General features: G+C 37.7%; 1 protein-coding gene across 2 annotated transcripts; it reads right to left on the reverse strand.

Moving 5' to 3' along the window:
* Positions 1 to 156: 156 nt before the first annotated feature.
* Positions 157 to 21,923, reverse strand: LOC117380610 (calcipressin-1-like). Of its 2 annotated transcripts, XM_033977446.2 has the most exons (5): positions 21,584 to 21,923; positions 20,473 to 20,623; positions 3,052 to 3,225; positions 2,248 to 2,407; positions 157 to 1,816 (listed from the first exon to the last, which is right to left on the reverse strand). In XM_033977446.2, exons 2-5 carry the CDS (start codon positions 20,593 to 20,595, stop codon positions 1,638 to 1,640), a joined length of 636 nt encoding a protein of 211 aa, XP_033833337.1. In that variant the 5' UTR covers positions 20,596 to 20,623; positions 21,584 to 21,923; the 3' UTR covers positions 157 to 1,637. The 2 variants fall into 2 exon arrangements, with proteins under 2 accessions (XP_033833337.1, XP_033833344.1); XM_033977453.2 differs by lacking the exons at positions 20,473 to 20,623; positions 21,584 to 21,923 and adding an exon at positions 6,507 to 7,493.
* Positions 21,924 to 25,039: the final 3,116 nt, after the last annotated feature.

The following is a 25,039-nucleotide window of genomic DNA, read 5'->3' on the forward strand; positions in this document are numbered from 1 at the left end:
AATCATAATAATAAACAAGAAACAAGAAAAAGTATAATGTGAATCTGATACTAACAACAGAAAGTTAAAAATCCCAAATGGTTTAGTTTGTTTCAGTTTGTAGAACAACGCAATTTGTTTATTAAAGACAAATAAATGAAACAAGAGAACCAAAAATCTATGAATACATTTTAATATTTGTGTGAGCATGTTAAACCATTCCCAGTACATTTTGTAACAGCCATTTTGTGAAACAACACTTCAAGTATTTTAGTTCAACCAAACAACCAACGTTTGTATTATTTTTAGCATAATCCACAGTATCATTTGTCTACATTCAAAAACAACTACTGCCATTATAAAAAGCATGAAATAAACCTATTAAATGCATTTTAATGTAACCAGATATCAAACAGTCCTTGGAAATACAGCATTGGCGGTCACAACAAGATAATTCACAATTTTACATGTGATTGTATGAAAAAAAAGGACAATTATTGACAAATCTGCCATCTTAAAATCTCTCTAAAACATACCGTAACGTTCCATTGCACTCTAAACACATGGGATAACAGTTTTTGTCCAGTACAAACAAAATTGAAATTCCTAAATGGCATTTTTTCTGTACAATATTTTTTTTTTTACCACAACTTTTTCATTTTTGTGATTTTAAAAGTTATGAATTACAGTTAGACCTGGACAAGATGGTTATAACAATGTAATGTGCAATATTTGTGCAATTTTCTAGTTTGAAAATAAAACAGCTGATTGCCCTAAATACACAGTTATAATTGTGAACAAAAATATAGAAACTGTTAAATACCAAAAATCAAAATTATGAAATTAAAATCTGATGAACTGTATCATATATTTGCACTGTATTAGGTAATTAACTTTTTTAGATTAAATTTCAGCCACAATTATCACAGAAATTAGTTTTTTTTAAATAAAGAAAAAGTAATGTTACTTGTAATTATTTAATCATATATATTTTTTTATTTTTCCAAAGTTGAATACCAAGTTTACTGAAATAAAAAATACAAGTTACAAAACTCAGATTTATAAGTAAAAAGGAGTGAGTTATGCATTAAATTAATATGTTAAAACAGTACAAGAAACAGCACTCAAAGAAATACATTGTAAATTGACAATGCAATGGCAATGTACATTAAGTATTATTATAAAGAAAATCATAAATAAACGCAAAAATCAAGCTATAATCAAAGTATTTTTAACAAAAGAGGAGCAATATTTGGAAAAGCGTGACCTATTTCCTGATACTCCACTATTGTTTTTACCTATACCTCTCAATAACTTTAAATATCCCAACTTTTACACAGAAGAAATGCAAATCTCTCTTTTTCCAAAACTGCAAATTAACATTTTATGACAAATCATGTTTTTGAAATGTCCATAAAAAGCAGAATTGGACACTACGTATTTTTCTTTCATCAAACTAACAAACTTTCGGGATGCACTTAAGCTTCACCTGTTTTTTGAGCGGCCATTTTAAAGTCCCCCCTTCACCACTTCCTGTATTCTTTCGGAGCATGTGCCGCTCTCGACCAATCAAATCCAAGCTTTACAATTCTCCAACAATCAGGATGAAGCTGACTAAATCTCATCATTTTGAATTTTGATGAGAACAGACTTTTCGGTCACTGGTTGGTGAAATCGGGGCGTCGCGTTTGGACGATTTTGGGGCGTGGAGGTGGGTGTGGCCTGTCGTCATGGTCAGAGTCATCGGGGGCGGAGCTGTCGTCATGGCCGTCGTCACACACGTGCACGACGACGCTCGGGGTGGTGGGCGTGGCCGTGTGCAGCTCGTATTTCTCACCTGAAAAACAAAACGGAGGCGAAGGGGGTTAAACCAGCTCTCAAACTTTGTCGTGATACTGAAATTTCAAACTCGTTTTTGATACTAAGGAATAGACTCGATACTCGACAATGATCCGATGCTACGTTGATAATAAAAAACACTCTTTACTTAGAGAATAGTGTGTAATTTTCAATATTAAATAATTTATTAATATGTTGTCAGTTCAAGCCCCACTACAAGCAAAGAAAATACTGTTGTGCCATTGAGCAAGGCAATTAATTATTTTCAACACATAAGGCTGAAATGTGAACTAGCATATTATCTAGTTAGCAGCTTTTACACAGAATAAAACCCAATATTTTTGCCACAGTGTATCACCAGAAAAGTCACCCTCGTAATGTGCTATTGAATCTTCCAGCCCTAAAAAGGTAGCATAGTATTGGTTTTACCTGGTCCTAGTTTGGAGATGGCACAAAGCAGGTCGTAGTTGATGACAGGTGTAGCGTCGTGAGACTGTTCCCAGCCGACAGGAGGAGAGGCCGGGGGAGAGATCAGGAACTGCTTGTCTGGTTTAGGAGGCTCCAGGCGCGGACTCCCAATGTGGACCGACTGAAGAGACGAAAAAGATGGGACAATGTTTAAACCACAAATAACAAACGCTTCACTCTGGTTTGCCTATTTGACCTCATGGAGATTTCCGTTTATGAAATGTCCCCCTGTATGGCATTAAACTATGTATCTTGGATTTATTTAATTCCTTGTGTTTTTATTGCTCAAAAAAAAAAAAAACACGCATTCTTTCTTCAAGCCTTTGAGCCTTTTCTCAGATATGGCCTGGTGTGGTCACTTGAAGGTTGGCAGTTGGAATCCCGCTCTCAATATGGCGGTTGGTGGTGCAATTCCAGTTTCCACAGATGAATGCTGTTGTTGTGTCCTTGGGCAAGACACTCAACCCACCTCGCCCCTTGTGTCTGTGTACACTGGTGTATGAGTGTGTGTGTGAATGGGAGAGTGTTTCCAAGGAATAAAAAAAAAAGTTTGATGCCATACTGTGGAACATACCATCAGAAAAGTTTCAGTGTGCACCTTTAAAGTAGGTCTCTTATTTTTCTATTTCAATAACAAAACAAGTTGATAAATGAACAGCCTTAAAAAATACTATGCTACCTCTCTAATTAAGTATATATATCTATCATCATTTGACATGCCAATAACTAAAATGATAATATTAATTGCATCGTTTGTGTTTGTACCTGTGCGAAGTAGAGCCTCATCTCTTTGCCGTTGAAGTCGCTCTTGTGAAGCCTGAGCCGAGCCTCTGCTGCAGCCAGGGCGTCGCTGAAACTGATCCGAACTCTGCGAAAGGATTTGAAATACTGGAACTGCACCTCCGGGTCGAACGATCGGAACAACGACTCGAAACTGGCCTGCAGCACACAAGGAGACAGAATATACTTAGAAGAGTAATAAAAGTCATCAGATAAACCATTTTTATTATGATGTTTTAATGACAGGATTCTGTTCAGAGTTCACATTTTAAATTTTAGGGGTTGGCAGCAAGACAATAATTAGCAGCGACAGTAGAGTGGTTCTTTGAAGGAGCCCGAGGTGTGAATGAGCTGCACAGGATGTATGAAAAAAGTGTGTTACAGCGTACAGTCGTCAGCTTTATGCACAATGGAGTTTGTTGCTCAGTAGCAGTAGATTCTATTTTATTGCTCTGTAACTACGTAAAAGTATCAATCATTCCGTCATCTGCCTGAGTGTTTGTTACAACAGAACTGGCAACATCAATGCTAGTTTTTCCAAAGTCAATGTTCCAACTCAAACAACTTTATAACCAAGTAATTATACACATAAATCAGATACTACAGTCACGATCAGGCTCCTGGCTCGACACATATAACATTAATTTTAAGTTTATTTCGCCTGTAACAGCACCAGCACCACTGATACAGGACTCAACCAAAGCTGAAGTACTTTCCCCGCGGTACTGACAAAAACTATGACCTACAAACCCACATTCTGGTCTATCCGCCCGAAATCAGACAGTTTAGACCTGAGCAGCTCTCGGGGACCGGGGCCAAAACACTCATTTGAATAAACAATTACTCTTACATAGATGGTATTGTACCCTGCATACAAAATCGCAATTTCCTCTTCTCTTGTTCATTTAATCTGGCTTTTGTCTAAAAATACTGATGGCGGAGAGGCAGAGGCGGCAGAGGAGGAAAACTGGTATAAATAGCTTGAATTAAATGATGCTATATCTGTCCCACTACTGACATCACACAGCACGACCTCCATTTTAACGCACAATTTCTTTATGAAGCTAATTACAGCCGGAGCAGGAAGTACACGGCAACGGACTCTATACAAGTCAATTTAAACGTGTGACGAGATAAGACGATGTAAATTAAAATGGGTTAGTGGTAGGTAGTTTTTATATTATTGAAAAATATGAAGTAATATAAGTACTTGTAATAGTGGTAGTAGTAGTAGTAGTAGTAGTGGTAGTGGTCGTATTAGTATCCCACTATTGCAGTTCTGGGTAGCGACTGATGGACCAAGGCTAAACCACAATCTAGAAGTAGTGGTAGTAGTATATATATATGGTGTATATGCAGTATAAGTGGTAGTAGCAGAAAGAACATGATAGTAGGATAGCAACTTTTTTAACCAAAACTAAACTACGAACAGAATAGAAGTAGTAGTAGTATTAGACCCTATGGTAGCAGTAATAGTAGAGTTGTAGAAGTAGTAGTAGTTTGCAGTGTAGGTGGCAGTAGTAGAAAGAAAGCAGTAGCAATAGTAGTAGTAGTAGTAGTAGTAGTAGTAGTAGTAGTAGTAGTAGTAGTAGTAGTAGTAGTAGTAGTAGTAGTAGTAGTAGTAGTAGTAGTATCAGTATCCCCTCTGGCCATTAGATGTCGCCACCAAACCTACAGTGTGTAGTATTTATAATATTTGTGGCTGTAGTAGGAGTAGTAGCAGTAGCAGAAGTAGTAGCAGTAGTAGTAGCAGTAATAGTAGTAGTAGTAGTAGCAGAAATGGCAGTTTATATTGTAATAGTAATGGTAGCAGTACCACTACTACTCCTACAATGTTAAAACCAGTACTTCTATCCCCAAATACTTCAGTTCAACTTTCCACTTACAATTTTTAACTTGTACCCGAAACATGACATTTATAGTAATAATGATTTTATTCCATACCTTTTCATCTTAGACACTATTCGATACTTAAACTAGTATCGAAACTAGATACTTATTTGAGCAGGTATTGATACTAAAAAAAGCCACATTTACGGGATAGAAATGAGTCTTTCCTGAATAGTTTTAGAATGATCTTGAGCTGCATGAGAACAAGTATAAGACACATAGACTAGTATACGCCCATGGACCACTATGAACTTACATGGACCCTGAGGATTACACAATATAAAAGGTACTGAGTATCAAGTATCGAGTCTATTCCTTAGTATCAAAAGTATTGAGTTTGACATTTTAGCATGGTGACAGCACTAACAAAGTCTATTGTTGCCCAGTGAATTCCCAGGCGTATTCTAGCTCTATACAACAAGCAATCGGACTTGGTGCCAGTGACTCCTCTGTTCTTTGTGAGGGTCGTTATTTGAGTAAACGTTTAGCGCAACAAAATCAGCGAGCCCTGGACTCACAATGGGGGCAATGACTGTGTAGTGGAGTTATTATAGAGACACCAAACTGCAATTTCCTGATACAAAAGAACGAGGCCAATCAGGGACATGAAAATATCAGTTATGTCGCAAAGACGTAAAGGCGCTGTATCTGATTTTTAGTTATCCCTCACTCACCTTATGCATTCAGACCATCCTAATTATTCACCGCAGTGAGTTTATAAGCTCACACAATAGATCTGTGATGGAGCAAGACAGATTTTGCTCAAATATACACGAAAGTTTACTGTGACACTACAAGACAATAGCGTCAAATGACAACAATGCAGTTTATGGACGGTCAAATATTGAAAATTTACCACCTCAGTACGTTTTCTTATCATTTTAATATAACTTACCATACATTTGTGGGATTTACTAATCTTTACTAAAAGCTGAATATATAAATACTGCTGAAATATCGGCCCAAAAATACTGTACCTTATAAAACAAGTGTACTGTCATTGAATAAATAGGCAAAAAAGTATAGATTCAAACATAAACCAGCTGTTCATGAGGGGATGAGCAGCTGGTTTATTGCAATCCCCAGTTTGGCCACTAGATGTCGCCAAAAAATTAAAGTAAGTTTGCCTATACTTTTATAATAATGTTTACGATGTTAGTCAAAAGTAGTGCTATGATTTGTATTTGCATTGCTTTGACTGAAATGCTTCTTAGTATGGAATTAAACGTAGCTATCTCCACGGAGACCAGGGCCAAGTTGCAGGTCAGATCTGCGGAGAGGTGGCCCCAATCGGAGAAAGAATGGATGTTTTTAAGGTATGGTTGACCAATTAAAACACACGTAACTGAATAAATGCAACATGTTATATTTTGGAACATTCAAGACAAAAGAAACAAAAACACGCAAATGGCAGACCCTCAATCAAAAAAGTTACGCAATGAAGCTTTAATATCAATGTTGTATTTTTCAGCTTTATTTTCCTGAACAGCTATTTCAATCCAATATGATCTTGTAATAATGATTCATCTGTCCACCTGTCTAGCCCTCACCTGTGAGTCCGGGTGGTTGAACACTTCCTGGTTGGTTACCGAGGCGACCAGGCAGAACCGGTTACACTTGGAGCTCTTGATGTGCATGGCTAGCGGTGCGGGCAGCCTAAACCTCCTCCACTTCAGAGAGAGGGATGAAGAATTGGGTTTCAATGAGGAAGAAAGCGATGAAGACGATGGTGGATTTGAGGAAGGGGGGAGGCGGGGAGAGTGGAACAGCGTAGTCTTCCCCAGGATGAATAGAAAGTGGGTCAAAAAAAACGCTATTCAAAATTCAAAATACTGGTTCATAAATTGTGCATTTCTTGAAGTATTTAGTCCTTTTTAAGATTCAAGTAGTTTTCTTCAAGATTTTCCAGAATTTTTTTTGCCTTAAGTGATTCAAAAATAAATGCAGTTTCTATAGCAATTCAAAAACATGCAATTTCTCAGCAGATTTCAAGGTTTCCAGGACGATAATGAAGTTAACAAAAGGTAGTTTGTCAAAATTATTGCACAAAAACTCTAAACTGCGATAAAAAAATTTTGGCTAATTAGCGTAGATACCTGATTTGCATAGAGAACGTTAATCAAAGGACAAACAGCATACAGTGTTTGCAAAATGATATTGTGAAGAAATAAAGCCACAATCAGTAATATTACCAACCTAAAATCCAAGGTTAAAATGAATTTCAACTATGGCAATGTAGTCCAAGTTTTTTGCAGTAGCTTCTTCAAATCTTGTACAAAATGTAGTTTGCAGCAGTCAAAAATATGAATGAATTTTCCAGAATTTCTTGAAAAAACAAACTTGATTCTTGCTGACCCAGATTTGAAGGTGAGACTTGGTCCGTTTTTCAGGTTAATCAATCCAAAATGCTTTATTGTTCTTGTAAGGTAAAATATTGGAGAAATCCAGAGGAATTTTCTGGAACAAGACAAGAAAATGCGTCTTCGGATGTCTCCCTCGCTCCTTCTTTCTCTCCTTCTTTCTCTCCTTCTTCTTTGCGGCGCAGTGTGGTTTTAAATGTGCGAGAGGCAGCAATGACGCACAAGACCTGCCCCTGTCTGTATCCTGTCTGCTGTTCTCTCCATTCATACAGGAGCAACCAATCAGGAGCAGGGAGGGAGGGGAAGGAGCGAGGGAGAGGAGAGGAGTGAGAGAGGGGAAGGGAAGAGCGAGGGAGAGGAGAGGAGAGAGGGGGGGGAGGAGGGAGGGAGAGGAGAGAAGAGAGAGGGGGAAAGGAGGGAGGGAGAGGAGAGAAGAGAGAGGGGAAGAGAAGAGCGAGGGAGAGGGAATGAGGAGGGAGAAGAGGAGAGCAAGGGACACAGAGAAGGGGGGGGAGGAATGAGGAAGGAAGCGCGAGGAAGGAGAGAGGGAGAGAAACAGAAAGAGCCAGAGGGGAAGAGGAAAGCAAGGGAAAGGGATAGAGGAGGGAGAGAGAGAGACATAAAGGAGAGCAAGGGGGAGAGAGATAGGAGGGAGAGGGGGAAAGAGAGAGAGAAGGAAGAGGAGAGCAAGGGAAAGAGGAGGGAGAGAGAAAAGAGGAGAGCAAGGAAGAGAGAGAGAAAAAGAAGAGGAGAGCAAGAGATAGAGAGCGAGAAGGGGGGAGGGGAAGGAGAGAAGGAATGAGGGAGGGAGAGAGAGAAAGAGAGGAGGTGAAAGGAGAGCAAACGAGGGGGGGAGCAAGGGTGAGACAAAGAGAAGGAAGAGAGAGTGAGGGGAAGAGAGAAGAGGAGAGCAAGAGAGAGAGAGAGGAGGGAGGTTTGACAAAGAGGGAGAGACAAAGGCAAGAGGAGAAAGATAAAGCATGGGTGAGAGAAAGGGAGAGAGAGAGAAAGAGAGAGGGATGAGGAGAGAGGAGAAAGGAGAACAAGGGAGCGATCGAAATAGAGAGAGGGGGGATAGACAGAGGGGGATAAAAGAAGAAATTAGAGCAAAGGCGAGAGGAGAGAGAAAAAGAGATGGCAGAAAAGGAGGGGATAATGGGGGAGAGCAATTGAGAGAAAGAGGGAGAAGGGGAGAAATGGGAGGGAGAAGGGGGAAGAGGAAAGCCAAGGAGACAGCGAGAGAGGGAAGGAGGGAGGAAGAGGAAAGGAGAGAAGGGGGAGAAAGGAGAGAGGGAAAGAGGAGCGCAAGGGAGAGAGGAGAGAAAGGGAGAGACAAAGGGTGAGAGAAATAAAGAATGAGATAGAGGGGGAGGGGAAACGGGGGGAGAGATAAGGAGGGAGAGATAAGGAGAGAGAGAGGAATGGTGCATTGCTGTAGTGTGAAGACTTGAGGAGATGTGGAAAACGTGGTCTAAAATTAGTAAAGATGTGAATATGCTCCAATGGACAAAATATAGGTTCATGAAAGACAAAAACTGGCTCTGGAAACACTGAACAAATATGAAACGATGTCAAACTCGCTGGATTTCTTGACACATTTTGTGATTGCGTTTGACAGTTCACAGGGTACATTTTAAACCAGCCAAAGGTAGAGGGAAAAGACTGAAATCTGAACCGCTGAACTAATCCAAGAATCCCAGGCATTTCAGAACATGTTTGCAGAGGTCTAAACTAACGATTCAGGGACATGTCGTTAATCACAAAATATTTATCTGAATAACTGCAGATATTGTGATTTGCAGAGTACATTCAAAGCTGCAAACTGATTGACTGAATATGTAATGATGCTTTTTTACATTTTACAAAACAAAAACCAAAACTTAACTACATCAAACCTGGAAAAATTGTTGAATTGTTATGGCTAAATTCTGAACTAAACCAGGCCCTATTAGGGAGTTCAGTTGGTAATGGACTGCTAAACCCCAAAATGTATTAAACATCTCAATTCACAAGAACATTTGACAAGCACAAGACAATCAGGATGACAATTAAAATGACTCAAACTATTTATGCATTTAATTAGTTATGAAGTCCTGGTGTTGTCCCAGATTCGTCCTGATTTGTCCTGGTTTTGTCACACTTCTATCTGGCCCTGTTGTGTGTTGTTTCTGCTATGTCACTTCTTCTCCCCCAACCCACAAAAGTCTAGTTTAGTCCAGATATGGTCTAGTTTCAGTTCTCAAACTGCTAACTGCCAGGACTATTCAGACCTACTTTAGTTTAGTCGCTAATTTATTTCAGGTTTAGTCCTGGTTTAGCACCTGATCCAGCTTTAGTCCTGGTTTCAGTCCTGGTATAGTCCTGGAATAATCCTGGTATAGTCCTGGTTTAACCCCTCGTTTAGTACCTGGTTTAGTCCTGAAGTCCTGATTCTATCCTTGTTCAGCCCAGGTTCAGCCCTGGTTTAGTCCTGGTTTAGACCTACCTGATCTAGTCCCAGTTCAGTTGTAGTCCTGCTGTCTCTGGTCTAGTCCTGGTTCAGTCCTGGTCTAGTCCTCATTAAGTCCTGGTTCACTCCTGGTCTAGCCCTGTATCAGTCCTAGTTCAGTCCCTAATCTAGTCCTGGTTGAGTTCCCGGTCTAGTCCTGGTTCAGTTCTGATCTAGTCCTGGGTCAGTCCTGGTTTAGACCTGATCTAGTCCCAGTCTAGTCCTGGTTTACCCTCATCTCTTGTCCCCAGCCTGGAGCATATTGCACAGGTGCTTGTTTTTCCACCGCTCTGAGCTCTCTGCTATTAATACCTCATAAAAGGCTGTTATCAAACCGCATACTTTCCACAGAGTTCAGTTTTCCTAGCGCACACAAACGCACCATCGCTACATATTATCCATAAAGCACATTCTGGGACATTTTTTCCATGTTTTAAATGTAAAAATTATAAATATGTTCTGTCGTTGGTATGTGGGGTCAGGACAGTTGAATAGTTTCCATTGGACAAATGGTCAAGTCCTGGTTTAGACCTTGGATTTGTCCTGAAACCAGGCCCTAATGAGACCTTGTTTAGTCCTGGCTCAGTTACATGATTTGGACATGCTTTAGTTAGTCCATGTTTAGACCCAATCTATAACTTGAAGCTGTTTTATAGTTTAAATTAATCCTGGTTCAGACCTGGTTTAGTCCTGGATTTAGTCCCTTGTGTAATCCTGGTTTATAGTGTAGACCTTCTTTAGTGTCAGAGTCCAGGTTCAGTCCAGGTTCAGTCCAGGTTCAGTCCAGGTTCAGTCCAGGTTCAGTCCAGGTTCAGTCCAGGTTCAGTCCCTGGTATAATCCTGACATAGTTTAGACCTGCTTTAGTCCCAGAGTCCTGGTTTAGTCCTGGTTTAGTCCTAGTTTAGTCCTCGTTTAATCCTGCTTTAGTCCTGGTTTAGTCCTGGTCTAGACCTGTTTTAGTCTCCCTGTGTCTTCCATGTAAAATGATAAGACTGCATGTTGTGTCTTTGGTATGTTTATGGTCACATTCTTTCCACTGGACAAAGGAGTTTTATTGTCCTGCTCTTAAACAGGGAAGTTACATCGCCGTGGTAACATTGACCTTTACTTCAAGCGCTTGTCACAGTTTCATGTAGTAAAAATAACGTTGTACTAATTTAACAATGGAAAAACCACATTCTGAGATCTATAAGTCATTTGTAGGATTTTATTAATAGTTTGACCAGTCAGTAGAAGTGGTGGTAGTAGCAGAATAGTTATAGTAGTACAATTTGCAGTAGTCACAGCAGTAGCAGTATTAGAAGTAGCAATAGGAGTAGAAGTACTAATTTTGGGAATATCAGTAGCCTAGTAGCAGTAGTAGCAGTAATGATAAAACAATGTAGTAGCCCTTGTAATTTGAATTTACATGTTAAAAAAAGTGTAAATAAATACATAAAAATAAAATAATTAATTAATTTTAAAAAATGTATTTGAAGAGTCCACGTAGAACACAATTCATTTCATTTTAGATTTTAAAATATATCTGCCCCAATATTTAATTAACATCGTTAGATAAAATGACACATTCGTTTTGCTGGCATTTAGTTTTAGTCATAACAGAACTTAAAGGTGTGCGATGTAACTTTTCCTGTGGAGGGTCTAAATTACCTGTCTCCATGGAGATGTTATTTCTTTGCCTGGAATGTTCCACAGTATGACATTAAACTCATCTATCTTTGATTTATTTCATTACTGGTGTTATTGCTCAAAAATAGCCCAAAAAACATGAATAACTATTGTGTGCGGGCTCACCTCTCCACAAATCTAACCTGTAACTTGACAAAACCCATTTTTGTTGTTTTAACATTAGTTGTGATAATTATAGTCTCCTCATGTCAAGATAGTCAAGTGCAATGGAAAAAATGAAGCGCTCTGAGTGGAAAATATTAGTGCTAAGCTGTTTGTTTTAGCTAACGTAGCGCGCTAAATGTGCTAATTATAAGCAGACCGCATGCACCACACAGCCTATAGCTTAGACAGGTTAGCGTGATGCTGTTAGCTTGTTTTTCCATTAGCTCATATACCCACAGGTGAGGCACAGGTGAGGCACAGGTAAGGCTCAGGTGAGGTATAGTGTTGTCTTCTCTGTTTAAAGTCGTATCACTTTCACTTTAAGCCCAGACAGATACTATGTCACTATGGGTTTCATTCTGCAGGTTTAGCATTTACTACTATTTACTCTTTGTACAAAAACTTTAAAAAAAATTTGATAATCTCTTACATAAAGATACACCATGTAACTTTTCTGAGGTGGGATCAATCACCGGCTTGTCTTGTGTGTCTCCTTAAATATGTTATCGGTTTGGTTATAATGTTCTGCATTATGACTTTAAACTTGCATATCTCTATGGAGACGAGGACGTGGGGTCAAGAGGCCAAGTTACCAAGTTACCGGTCAGATCAGCGGAGAGGCAACCCCGCTATTTTTCAAGGTCCTTCTTATGCAATATAAACACCTGTGATTAAATACATGCTAAATAACTGGAGATGATATTAATTCTTTGTCTAGAATGTTCCACTGTATGGCATTAAACTTAGATGTCTCCATGGTGACAAACAGGTGACACCGCTAAGCCAAGTTGCAGGTCAGATCTGTGGATAGGAGACCCCACTTAGAGTCAGAGTCCGTGTTTTTCCAAGGTATTTATGAGCAATGCAAACACCTGCAATCTAATGCAATCCAGTTAGGTAACTTTAATGATATACTGTGGAACATTCAAGGTAAAACAAATACTACAACTACTAAATTCCAGTACTATTACAACTACTGCTACTGCTGCTACATTCCGGCACTACTACAACAACAACACCTACTACAACAACTACTACAACTAGACAACAACATTCCAGTACTACTACTACTTACTACCTACTATCTACTACTTTCCAAAACATTCGACCTGGTTCTCATGTCTAAAACGGTCTACATATTTGGGAGAGTATTGTTGTCCGTCCTGACTCAGCGATGATCAAAGCCGATTCATTTTTTCCATTGGGTTTGAACCTGTTTGAGCGACTCATCTGGAAAAGCTGACAGCATTGTGTGGGATCATCCATTTTTCCATCTTTATCCTAGAAAAACAATTCCAACAACTATTTTTTTAATGGAAAATGGCTGCTCCTTTCTGTGAAATATTTAGTTTATTGTGAAGTAGCAGCAGCAATAATATACAACTAGATGGATATACTAGGCCATTACTACTAACTAGTGGTGGTGGTGGTAGTAGTAGTGTAGTAGTAGTAGTAGCAGCCGATAGTAGTAGAATATTCTTTTATCACAATGGCAATATAAGCTCTGCTGATTCTGAAAGCCCAATATTAGGGACTAGTAGTACTAGTAGCCTAATGAATGTAGTAGTAGTAGCAGTAGTAGTAGTAGTAGTAGTAGTAGCAGTAGTAGCAGTAGTAGTAGTAGTCAATTAATTAACATAAACAAGTCAGACTTTTCATTCAATCACTGTCATTTAACACAAACAAATATTCAAAAGTACTATTCCTCCAAACTCTTCCGTCTGCTCCAAACCACATGCTTTTACTAAAAAAAGGATTGGATGTAGATGTCTCTGTGCTCACTGTCTATTGTAAACTACCAGAGCTCGATTTGATTTGATTAAATGCATGGCTGAAATTGTCCTACATTAACCCAAAAATGTGTAACTCATCCCATATATTCCCTGAAGTTACCTCCGTTCACACAAACTTAATAACCTCTTATGAGTTTGCCTCGAGTGGTGGAAAGAACAACACTGCACTATCTGTACCACGCGCCCTTTGACCTTCTCTTCTTCTGTTGTTTTGAGTTTTCCGTCGACGTCAGCAGCAGCGCTCCCTGCTTTGTTCAAACAGCAGCCTCTCATGTGACAATGTTTTGGGGAAGTTTATGAGAACAAAAATAAGGGAACTGGAAGACAGCCGAACAATGGTGCGAAAACGGGGCGTGACCTTTTAGACCATAGAAAGCACCGAACTACGTAAACTGAAATGTTACACTTGATAACAGGCCCTTGAACTCGCTATAATTTACCAACGGCACTGCAACACCTGCCAATTAACTATATGCATTCCGCCTCTCTGTTAAAGCTCCACCGTGTAACCTTTTAACCAAAAACATAATGAAATAATAGCATGTTTTATTGCATTGAAAAAACACCGAAAATCACGCAATGTTACACTTGAGCGGGCTTGCATCTCCACAAACCTGACTCTTACTCCCCGCCCTCTGCTCGTCTCTAGAGATTGGACAATAAACAATAATATCATTTATCGTGATAAAAAGGGTTGACAATAATTGTTCGTGGGACATTTTTTATAATCATGATAATCGCTAACAAAGATAATCGTCTTTTATCACCAGAAAAAAAAGACTTATCCAGAGGGGAGTCAACAGGGGGGACAAAGGGGTCTGTTGTGTGGAGCCCCAGGGTTTTAGGGGGCCCAGAACCCATAATCTCTGTTAAATTATTCATATCCATAACAACTTTAATCATTACCGAGATATAATCGTTAATCGCAATTATTTTGGCCTTGATAATTGTCACGCAAAATTTCAGTATCGTCCCATGCCTACTTGTCTCTCTAACATAAAATATATCTATCTCTATGGAGAATGTTTCGAAGTATGGTTTAATCAAGGCAAGTGACGCATAACCTCCAGAAAGTTACACAGTGCTGCTTTAAATACTATAGGAATATAGTATAGAATATAAACTTGTGATGACATTTGAAACCCTGCTATTTGATGCTAGGAAAACTACCGTACACTATATACACTACATTTATTTTTTTCAAATTTTAAAACAATATGAAATTAAACACATATAATTTTGGCCTAAAACATGTTAAAATGTATCAATACTACAAAAGCCACATTCACAGGACAGAAATGAACCTTTCCTGAATATCTTTAGAATGATTTTGAGCTATAACACCACATACTCTAGTATACACTCATGGACACACTCTATTGTCTAAATAAAGAGTGTTTTTTGTAGGATCAAAATCAAGTCAATTTCTTGGAATCAAAATCGAATTTGCAATTTTATTATTATGACAACACTAGTATGGACAGTACCCATAAGAACAGTGGAAATGACCTCGGGTAATGTTGTTAATCTCATAATAAAACTTTATCCGACATTTGAATTGAAAATGTGATATTTGATTTGTTGCAAAATAGACTTATATAATAATAATCTAGACTTTTTGTAGACACTGTAAACACGAAAGGACGTCACCAAATATTACTGACCACGTTAAAAATACATGTTATTCAATAGTACTTCATTTACCAAATAGACAAAAGACATTAATTTTGTTTTGTGTAAAGTAAAAGGCCTAAATGTCAAGTTGTAGTAGCAGCAGTAATTGTAGTAGTTGTTGTTGTTTTTGCATTTATAAAGAGGACAAAGTTCAGTTCTGTTCAAAAGATTCCGATGGTGCAGTGTTTGGAAAAAATAATAACGTCACCGGCCATGTTTACCTCACGGCAGAAATGTGATCATAATCTGATTTCTGGAGTTATCAGATTACTGAAATGTCATGCTGTGAGTAATCTGATTTGTGTCTGATTGTTCACACCTGGGAAACTTTGGACAAGAAAAAAAATATGCAAAAAGGTCAAACTAATGTGGTAAAGATAAAAATGCAAGAAAATATTCAAGATTGAAAAAGTAATATATGGACAAAGTACTAACAGTTCCTTTAAAAATCCCTGGATTAACTGACACATGTCACCAGGTGTTTTTGAAGCTCACATTTCTCAGATCGAATTATTATTTGAATATTCTGGTTATCTGATCTAGCCATAAATGTACCCAGTGTGGATTTGGAAATAATGCAATAGTGCACCAGATTTAGACCTGCTCCTACTACTACTGCTACTTTTGATTCTCTTTCTACACTCGTTCTTTCTTCTTTATTTGTCAAGGACCATGTACAAATTCATTAATCTAACAAAAGAAAAAATGATTTGTACCAGACTATCTACTGCTACTTTCCATCTGCAGTCCTCCTGTCCAGCATTATGCATACCACCACCACTACTACTACTACTACTACTACGACAGTCCTACTGTATCAGATTCCCTGTCTACATACTCCCGTCTCAAAGTACACTTGACCTGCAGTCCTGCACAAACAAATACTTTCCATACTGTAGTCAAACATTACATGGCCTTTTTCCACTGAGGGAGTTTTTTCCATCACCAGCCCAGAAACCAGAACCACACCCAACTATTACTACCACTACTGCAACCACTACTGCAACACCACAAGTACTACGAGTCAGCGATTTGAATACATTTAACTACAAGGCAAAAAGTAGTGACTCAACTGAAGCTATTGCAAAACCGGTAAACAACAATTACATAGAGGAATGCATGGAAAATATAATAAGGTTTAATCATGCAGATAAGTGTCTTTTAAAGGTGCACTATGTAACACCTGCTACTTTCCTTGAAGATGTTATTGCTTTGGAATGTTCCACAGTATGGCATTAAACTATCTATCTTACATTCATTCAATTACATTTTCTTTGTTGCTCAAAAATACACTGAAAATATGTATTACAACTGTGAGCACGGTCACCTCTCCGTAGATCTCATCTCTCACTTGACCTAGTGGCATTACCTGCTTGTCCCCAAGGAGTTTAATGTCAGACTGTGGAACATTCCAGGCAAGCAACAACATCTCCATGGAGACGTCCAGACGCGCTCCCAGAAATCTTACATAATGCAACTTTAACAATTGTTGATATCGACAACACAACATAAGTCAAAATAAACTTCATACTTGCAGCTGCTTGTTGTCATGGAGATGTGATAGCTTGCCTGGTATGTTCCACAGTCTGACATTAAACTCCTTGGGGACAAGCAGGTAATGCCACTAGGTCAAGTCAGAGAAGAGATCTGTGGAGAGGTGACCTGGCTAGAATGTTCCACAGTATGGCATTAAACTTTATAGTCTATCGCAAGCAGATGACGTCACCAGGCAAAGTTACACGTCTGATCTATGGAGAGGCGACCACACTCATAGTAAGAATGCATGTTTTTAATGTATTTATGAACACTAAAATAACCTGTAACTGAATAAATGTAAGATACTGTGGAATATTCAAAGCAAAGTAATAGCATCTCCATAGAGACAAGCAGGTAGCAAACCACTAGAAATGTTACATAATGCACCATTAATAAGCAGGTTTAGTTATTGGACACAGACAGAATCCGGTTCAGAAATCTAATATATGGAAAACCAGATTACGAAACCAAATGACAAAGGAAGTAAGTTACATCGAGTATGTGATTCATCGCAATCGAAACGCTAATGACGAAGACAGCAGTTTTTGAAGTGCTATAATTTCCTCCACAAAAACAAAGTATCTCGTCTTATTCTGCACAAACCTGCTGACCCTGTAGTTCAGATCTGTACAATCATGTTCTGAAATGTGATTCTTGTATAAGTTTGTCAGTTCATATTTCAATCTTTTTCTTCTGGATGTGTTTCAAATGTGAACTTTGAACAGAATCCTATTATTAAAACACAAATCGCAAATCTAATCTGTCTGAAAAATGTTATATTTTTTTTCCCAAATCGCTCAGCCCTGTGATGATTGGATCGCTTATCATCTTAAATATCTTTATTATGGTCTGGGTCAAATTCATTGGTAGGAAGTAGATATTTCCTGTCATTTTTGGGGTTGTGGTGACTAAGAACGGACACAGTTTAGAGAATAAATACACTCTCGTTTCTCAGTATCACTCTGTCACTTTGAATGAGTCACCGCTGTTTTTCCATTTCCCAAACTAAACACTGCACAGGGACCATTAAGAGAAAGTGAAAAATACATGTGATATTATGTACTTGTGTTTTATTAAAAAAAATATGAGTGTGGTGCGCGAGTTAGGACCGGATGACCTGACGCTTCTAAATAATATCGTTCAATATATGGTAACTGGAACGATATATTTTTAGATCAGTATTTTAGCGTGTGTACACCATAGACTGTATATATAAATAAAAGCCTCGATGAGTTTCATTTGACTGAAGCCGAACGCTAAGGGTGACGTGGCACTCACTTAGTCCACTTCTTTATACAGTCTATTGTGTACTCATTCTTCGCAATAATATGGACATTCTTTTTATTTTAGTTGTAATACGATAAAAGTTGAGTAGTAGAGGGTTGAATAAGTATCTTCTATGGCTAAGTATTGCTTCATTTTACGATTTATTTATTGCAGCTCAGGCCTTTAAAATTATACTGCATATTTTAAACATCGTTCCAGGGATTATCCTGCTTTATTATTATTTGTTATTGTGTCAGTGGCATAAAGCAGTTTCAATATTATCGTTTATCGTTATATTTCTCTGTAGTGATATATCGTGCTTCAAAAAATTGGGAGAAAATCCAAAACATTCCAAACTACAGTAGTATTCTGTGCACCTTGTAGACAATTCCAGGAGCATTAACTTTTGAGATGATACTGAAATATGAACTGACGAAGGGATGCACAGATCCAGCTTTTTTTTTTTTTTGTTCTGATACCGATGTCGATATTTTTGGCTTTAAGTGTCTGCCGATACCCGCCTGAAAAATATAACTCATTTCCTTTAAACACAAACAGATTTGATGCGTTTTGTAACTGCGTTTATAGTTTAAAGAAACTACAGAACAGCTTTGAAACAATACAAGTTCAATACTATGAGGTGTTTGGGGCCACTGAGCTGAGCTTCACACCCCCAGAGAATATTGAAGACATCATCTGCAAAGCATGAATAGGCACTTTTGTAAGTCATAATGTCATGTGAATGCAACGTATCGGTCAAAGATTTCAGATAGACTTTTATGACAATATAATTTAAATACATCAAGTTTAATCAGTGCAGCATTCTTTAAATAGTGACATGATGTTGGAGCTTTTCTGAAGTAGGAGTGGGAGATAAACTGCTCATTGGATATTATTGGACATTCTTGTGATGCATCGCGATGTGTGACGTCCAAACTTAAACAAATCCAGTGCTATTTTTAGCTCCTTCAATAAGAGTGACTAAGGAGGAATCAGCGCAGAGTGAGTAAGCAGCAAACAGCAGCACAGGAGGGACCTCTGGTGGGGGAAAGATGTCACAACAATGATGGCTTACAGTGTTTTTAAAGGTTGCCTAGTCTGCGTTCCTACATAAAAAAATAAAAAAAGGTACAATCACAACTGATCCTAGGTTACCAGTCCTATCTAACCTGTAGACAGAGGACACATACAAGTTTTTTCTCATTATAGACAGTATACTGCAGTGGAAGAGGCGGTACCTGCATTGATTAATGATAGGCTGCAGGGGCTGGTTTTTACGTAGTGACGATTCAGAGCAGCAGATAATCCTTCATAAAACTGCAGTGATTCACTCTAAAGTCACAAACTCAACACCATAATGAAACCTCAGCCTCTGGAGCGATCTATGAAAAACCACTGCTCAGGAATCATTCTGCTTTATTGCGTACCCACCCTCAAAACTTTGCAGACGTCAACTGGACAACGCACATATTTGTGTAGAATTGCATCAGATTTTAGATTTGTTAACAGGAATGGAATGAGCTTAAAGGCAACAACAGTTCAAGGTAACGCGGGGATACTCTGAGCTTTATAATAAGCAAAACATCCTAAAATGTTACAAAATGTCAACTGGTTAACGATTTCCATAGACTCCATTATAACATCAGCATTACCCACTTGACATTGGTGAGATTTATTTGTGATTGTTTTTAGGTTTTTGTAGAGAGATATATAAAATTTTCTTGCTTTATCCAAAGTGTTAACACTAGACTATAGATATCAACAAACATCTGAATAATAATCATTATAATAGACAGTGGCATGTCGATATGTTCTCCAATATTCTGGTTCTTTTTTGGGAGATAATTCCTTAAATATTTGGTTGTACTGCATAAAAAACGACAGAGCGCATCACTCAAATTAGACCCTTCACCCTAATATAACCAACAATGTCTTATTTTTAAAGTTATGCATGAATATAAGTATCAGTCATGGTGAGTAATCCACCTTATGGATCAATAAACTGTTCAGAATTCCCGGTTTTAAATCTTTCACCAAAAACACTACAACCAAAACCGTTCAAACAAATGCAGTATCATAAGTGTGGTGCTTTGAGAACATATCAAAATGAAGAGTCAATTGTCCGTTACCCAGTTGACAAAATAGTTATTTAAACACTTTAAAAACATGAATAATTTGAAAATATGCAATTACTTTACTTTAAAAAAACACTTCACTTTCACTTTTTATTGAAGTGAAATGTAGCCCTAATTATAGAATCGCCCATACACCATTTGTTTTGTTTTGTTACACCACATTGAAATTAAGATAATAGTTTAAAATTTAGGGTGCACTTATTTACTAGCTGCTAATTTACAAACATGTAAGTGGTTATTTGCTGCTAATTAGAAATTTACCAACACATTCATATTAATAAACTTCTTATTACTCCTTATTAGTACAATGTTACACTATTTGTACATGAATACTGCTCCTAAAGAGATTTTGTTAATATTAGCAGATTAGCATATTGGTTAAAAGTGAATAAATGACACTAAAATGAACTGTTATAAAAACGGCTCTTACCCTCAGAGTTCCTTCTTCATAAAGACCTTCTGGGACTTTACAGGCGATGAGAGCGTTGGGTAACTCTGTGAACTGAACATCGACTGTAGCCTCCTCATCTGTGCCGTTCTCCTGTTGCATCATGGTGAATAAATGTAGAAATAAAACTTGTCTGAAACAAAAGAGAGACAGATTTAGTGGTTTAGTCCTGGTCTGGTGCCATATTGGTGCCAATTTTTTTCTATGGTTTCACAGAGAGTTTGATGGGAAGATACGGTTATGAAAGAGGCAATATTTTACTTCTATGGGGTATTAACTGCTAACACATAACATATTTAGATCACCATGTAACCTTTTCCTGTTTTGAAAATGCTATATTCGTCAAAGACAACATAATAACAAGTTTCACTTTTGTTCAAGTCACTCCCTCCCTAAAACAGATATGGACTAATTGGTAATAGCCGTGGTGAAATGTAATAAAGTAAAAGTAGTAAAGCGCTGTATACAAATTTTATATATCTATACTTTATTTGAGTACATTTTTAAGTGGTTACTTTTTACTTTACTACTACTTTACTACTACTTCACTACATTTGAGAGCAGGCATCTGTACTTTCTACTCTACTACATTTTTGAACAGAAGTAGAAATATTTTTTATTATTGTTTGAGATTTTCAATTTTACTAAACAAATATAGACATATAAAACAGATTTGTATAGTTGTTGTTGTTTTTTCTCTCCAGTATCTCTACTTTTACTTAAGTACCAAAACTGAGCCCTTCTTCCACCACTGGGTAATAGTAAGCAGTCACTAATTAAATGAATGGACTGCAAGAGTTGGATTAGTTGGATTGTTATCTTGCAAAATATTAAACATAGGATTACATTTAATTAAATGTGAGTGTAAAAATAAATCAAAGACATATTATTGTTAAAACAAATAATCATATAAAGAGGAAATCATGATAAAAACCAAAGCAAGGATTAAATGGCTTGTTTAAAATCATCAAGACCAGGCATATGGCCAATATATGACAAAAAAACATCTCATAACACATAAAAACACCTTGACATTTCGGACAAACCGTAATAAACAAATAATAACATCTTTATTATCATTTCAGGTGCTTACCTTGGCGATCTGAGGCGTTATTTCATGCTGTTTTGTTCAAATAAAATGTAAAATGCTCGTCTCTTCTGCCAATCTGTAGAAGCCAGCTGTCCTTTATATATTAGCTTACCCGTTGCTTTAAACTGAATGCTAACACAAAAGCCGTTGAATAAAGCCGACAAAAGAATGAACGGTTGACGTTTTAACACCAGTGTATAGATTAAAGTCTATACTAAAAAACGATGCATGATTACAAGGAGAAAAGGTGTTAAATTGTGTTATTTTTTGTCCTAAATCTTAGGAAGATTTGTCGTAAAGGATAAAGGAGGAGGTGACGTCAATGGCACGCTGCTTCTTCATTGGCTCCGCGTGAAGTCACTCTGCTCTGTCGCCATCGTGAGGTCAAAGTTGGTTATTACAGTTTTAAATGAAAATTATTTCAGATTTAATAATGAATAATATAAACAAAAGTGTTGTCGATACTAAGGAAAAAGGAGAAAATGATATCTGATTTATGTGTAGTAATCAACATATCTTGCCCAAAATAATGTCAAAATATAATTAAATAAATGTTAGTTTATGCAAATATTATAGAAGTCATGTAGCCTAACGTAACATGGGTTTGTTGCCATCATGTGGTGAAAATATGGTCATTATAATTTAAACTGAGAATTATTTACGACTAAATTAAAAATAAAAATAAAAATAAAAAAGCAAAGAGGGGCTAGAATCCAGTTGTAGAGAGAGCAATACGAATTTCTACTTTATTTTATTGTTTATTTGAATATGGACAGATACAACAAACATAGATTAACACTTCAGTAATCTGATGCTGGTATCACACTGTTTATGGCCTAGGCTCATTCGTACCACCAAACCCCAGGTACGTTAGTCTGCATAGTTTAACACTTATAAATAGACACATTTGTGCTTAGTTAAAGTGTTCTACAGCTGAGTGACGTTGTTTTAGGTCGCAGTCCGCATACTCGTTGAGCTCTGAGTCATTTCAAAGATTATAAAAACCCATCGCCCACAAACACCAAAGACTCGCAGGTTCAGTAACATGGGTTTGTCGCCATCTTGTGGTAGAAATGTGATTGTTTACAAAATGTATTTTCTAAAAAGGCTAAAATAATCGTTTTAGGTGACCATAATAGCTATTTTTTAGGATTAAGATAACCTGACTTAACAAACAAAACACAGAATAACCTGAATAATGTGTAAATATACTAGTAATTCCAATGACTACAGCCTAAAAAAAATAGAAAACTAAAACCTATACACAAAACATTCGTACTTTTTTATTCTGTGCTGAATGATAGAACATTTATAACAGAATATGTTGCTTCTTTACACTGCCCTAACCACACTCCTGCTGTTTGCATGTCTGGCTATAATTGACTTAAGAGGCGTCGGTTCATGTCTTTTAATAGACTTTTTGACCCCTGTTTTCACTACTGTCAATCCTACTGCCATCAACACTGTATGAAATCACGATACGCTATCCATCATATACATTAATTTATTCTTATTGTCATTTGCCGATGATTATTAAAGCAGACCCGTTCTGCAAAGTCAACTTTTCAGAGCTCTGACATGTTATAGTAGTTTCCCCTCACTATTTACTCACCTGAATTTGTATAAGGAGTGATTTGTGCATGTTTGAGCAATCTTTAATCGCTTATTTTCAAACCACCATTTTACAGATCAATCTCCGTTTTCACCTCCACCAGCACACGCCCACTGTGACGTACTTACTTCATTCTCCAATTTTATTTTCTTAATCAGTGATACACACAGGATTTGGTGGTGCTGCGTAGTCATTTTGGGGCGAAAATGTACGCTGCTGAGTTGTTCAAATATGTTTCTTTTTTAAATATTTCTAGTCTATTCTATTATTATTATAAATATACTCTTCCATATTATTTTGTAACATTGTAAACAACTTTCGATTCTTGATTTATTTTAGATTTTCTGACTAAAGCGTGAACAGTTTTAGTCTTTAGATTATTGGAGTTCTTTGGTGCCAGTCCCGGGGTGGCAGAGGCTTAAACTGGTCATGTGCTAATCAGCCTGTTTTTAATCCTGAGAAAGAGAGAGAGAGAGAGAGAGAGAGAGGGAGAAGGAGGGAAGGAGAGAGAGAGATAGAGAGAGAGGGAGGGAGGGAGAGAGACAGAGAGAGAAGGAGTGGAGGCCAGGAGGTGAGAGAAACAAGCGAGGAGGAAGAGGGGAGAGAGGGGGGAAAGAGAATGAAAATGGAAAGAGAAAGGAAAGGGGAAAGAGGAAGAGAGGGGAAGAAAAAAGAAAGAAGGAAAATGCAGGGATGGAATAGAAAGGAGACCGAAGAGGGAGGGAGGTATTGGGTGAGAGAGAAGAGGAGGAGAGAGAGAGGAGAGGACTGAGAAGAGAGAGGTAAAGGAAAAGCAGGGGGAGGGACGCAAGGGATAAGGGAGGAGAGAGATGCAGGGATAGAGAAAGAAAGAGAGCGTTAGATTGAGAAAGCGAGGAATAGGTGGAGAGATAGGGAGAAGGAGAAAGAGAGAGAGGGAGAGTGAACTTCAGGTTACTGATGTCTGACTGGGCTTGTAGGTTATTCAACAAGTAGCGCAGTGCAAGTGGCAGCGAAGGAGAAACTTTTACCTACAACTTCTCCAATTGTAAACTACGTTATATTGATTTAAATCTGAAAACAAAATTGAAACCAGTGGCTTCTTTGGGATTTTTAAAGCATTTTGTTTAGACAGAAAGTATATTTTTCTTGGATACATTTTCGTTTTTTGACCATCCAAAAACTGGACTGGACAACTTCTGAACTTTCAACTTTTGGATTCTAATTTTGGATTTAATTCCCAACTTAACTGCGTCTAAAGATCAACAAGGAATCTTCAAAATTTACTACAGTTACCTGTTAAACTACTTCCAATCAAGTCTTCGACATAAACTGGAAAACTCTTCAAAATAGCTTCTTTTCAAAATGGCCGAACTAGTCCCAACTATTTCCAAAGATCCTACCGTGAGTTTTTGTACTGAGTTGGAGACAAAACAACAAATACAACAAGAAGGCGAAGACGATTTGGACGTTGAACTGGGCGAGGAAGTCGAAGAAGATGTTTTCATGTCAAACGAACCAGGAACAGGACTCGCCGATGAACAAAATGGCATTGAAATGCAAGAATTTAAAGTTTTTGACAAGTTCGCAAATGGAGAAAGGGACGCGATGGTTCCGAATGTAGTCGTGGAAGAAATGAAACAGGAATATATCGAATCAGAAATAGATTTTAAGTCTGAAGAGGAGATTGTGGGACTTCAAGATAATGATAACTTCGCAAAAGAAGTTAACGATTCTCAACGAGGCAACGGGGATGTTAACGATGCTACGCTAATAGTAGAATCAGTTGACAAGTTACTAAATAAAGATGGGGAAGCTATAGTTGGAAATGTAGTCGTTGAAGAAACTGAACCAGAAAATGCCAAATC

Source organism: Periophthalmus magnuspinnatus, chromosome 2, assembly GCF_009829125.3.
Source record: "Periophthalmus magnuspinnatus isolate fPerMag1 chromosome 2, fPerMag1.2.pri, whole genome shotgun sequence".
Lineage (NCBI taxonomy): Eukaryota > Metazoa > Chordata > Actinopteri > Gobiiformes > Gobiidae > Periophthalmus > Periophthalmus magnuspinnatus.

What these genes read in the sequence shown, in the direction of transcription:
- LOC117380610 (XM_033977446.2), bottom strand. Translation starts at nt 20,595, where the DNA reads ATGATGCAACAGGAGAACGGCACAGATGAGGAGGCTACAGTCGATGTT. An exon ending in ATGAAGAAGGAACTCTGAGG is followed by an intron (nt 3,226 to 20,472) that starts GTAAGAGCCGTT and finishes TGTGTGCTGCAG; the next exon opens with GCCAGTTTCGAGTCGTTGTT. An exon ending in TGAGGCTCTACTTCGCACAG is followed by an intron (nt 2,408 to 3,051) that starts GTACAAACACAA and finishes TCGTCTCTTCAG; the next exon opens with TCGGTCCACATTGGGAGTCC.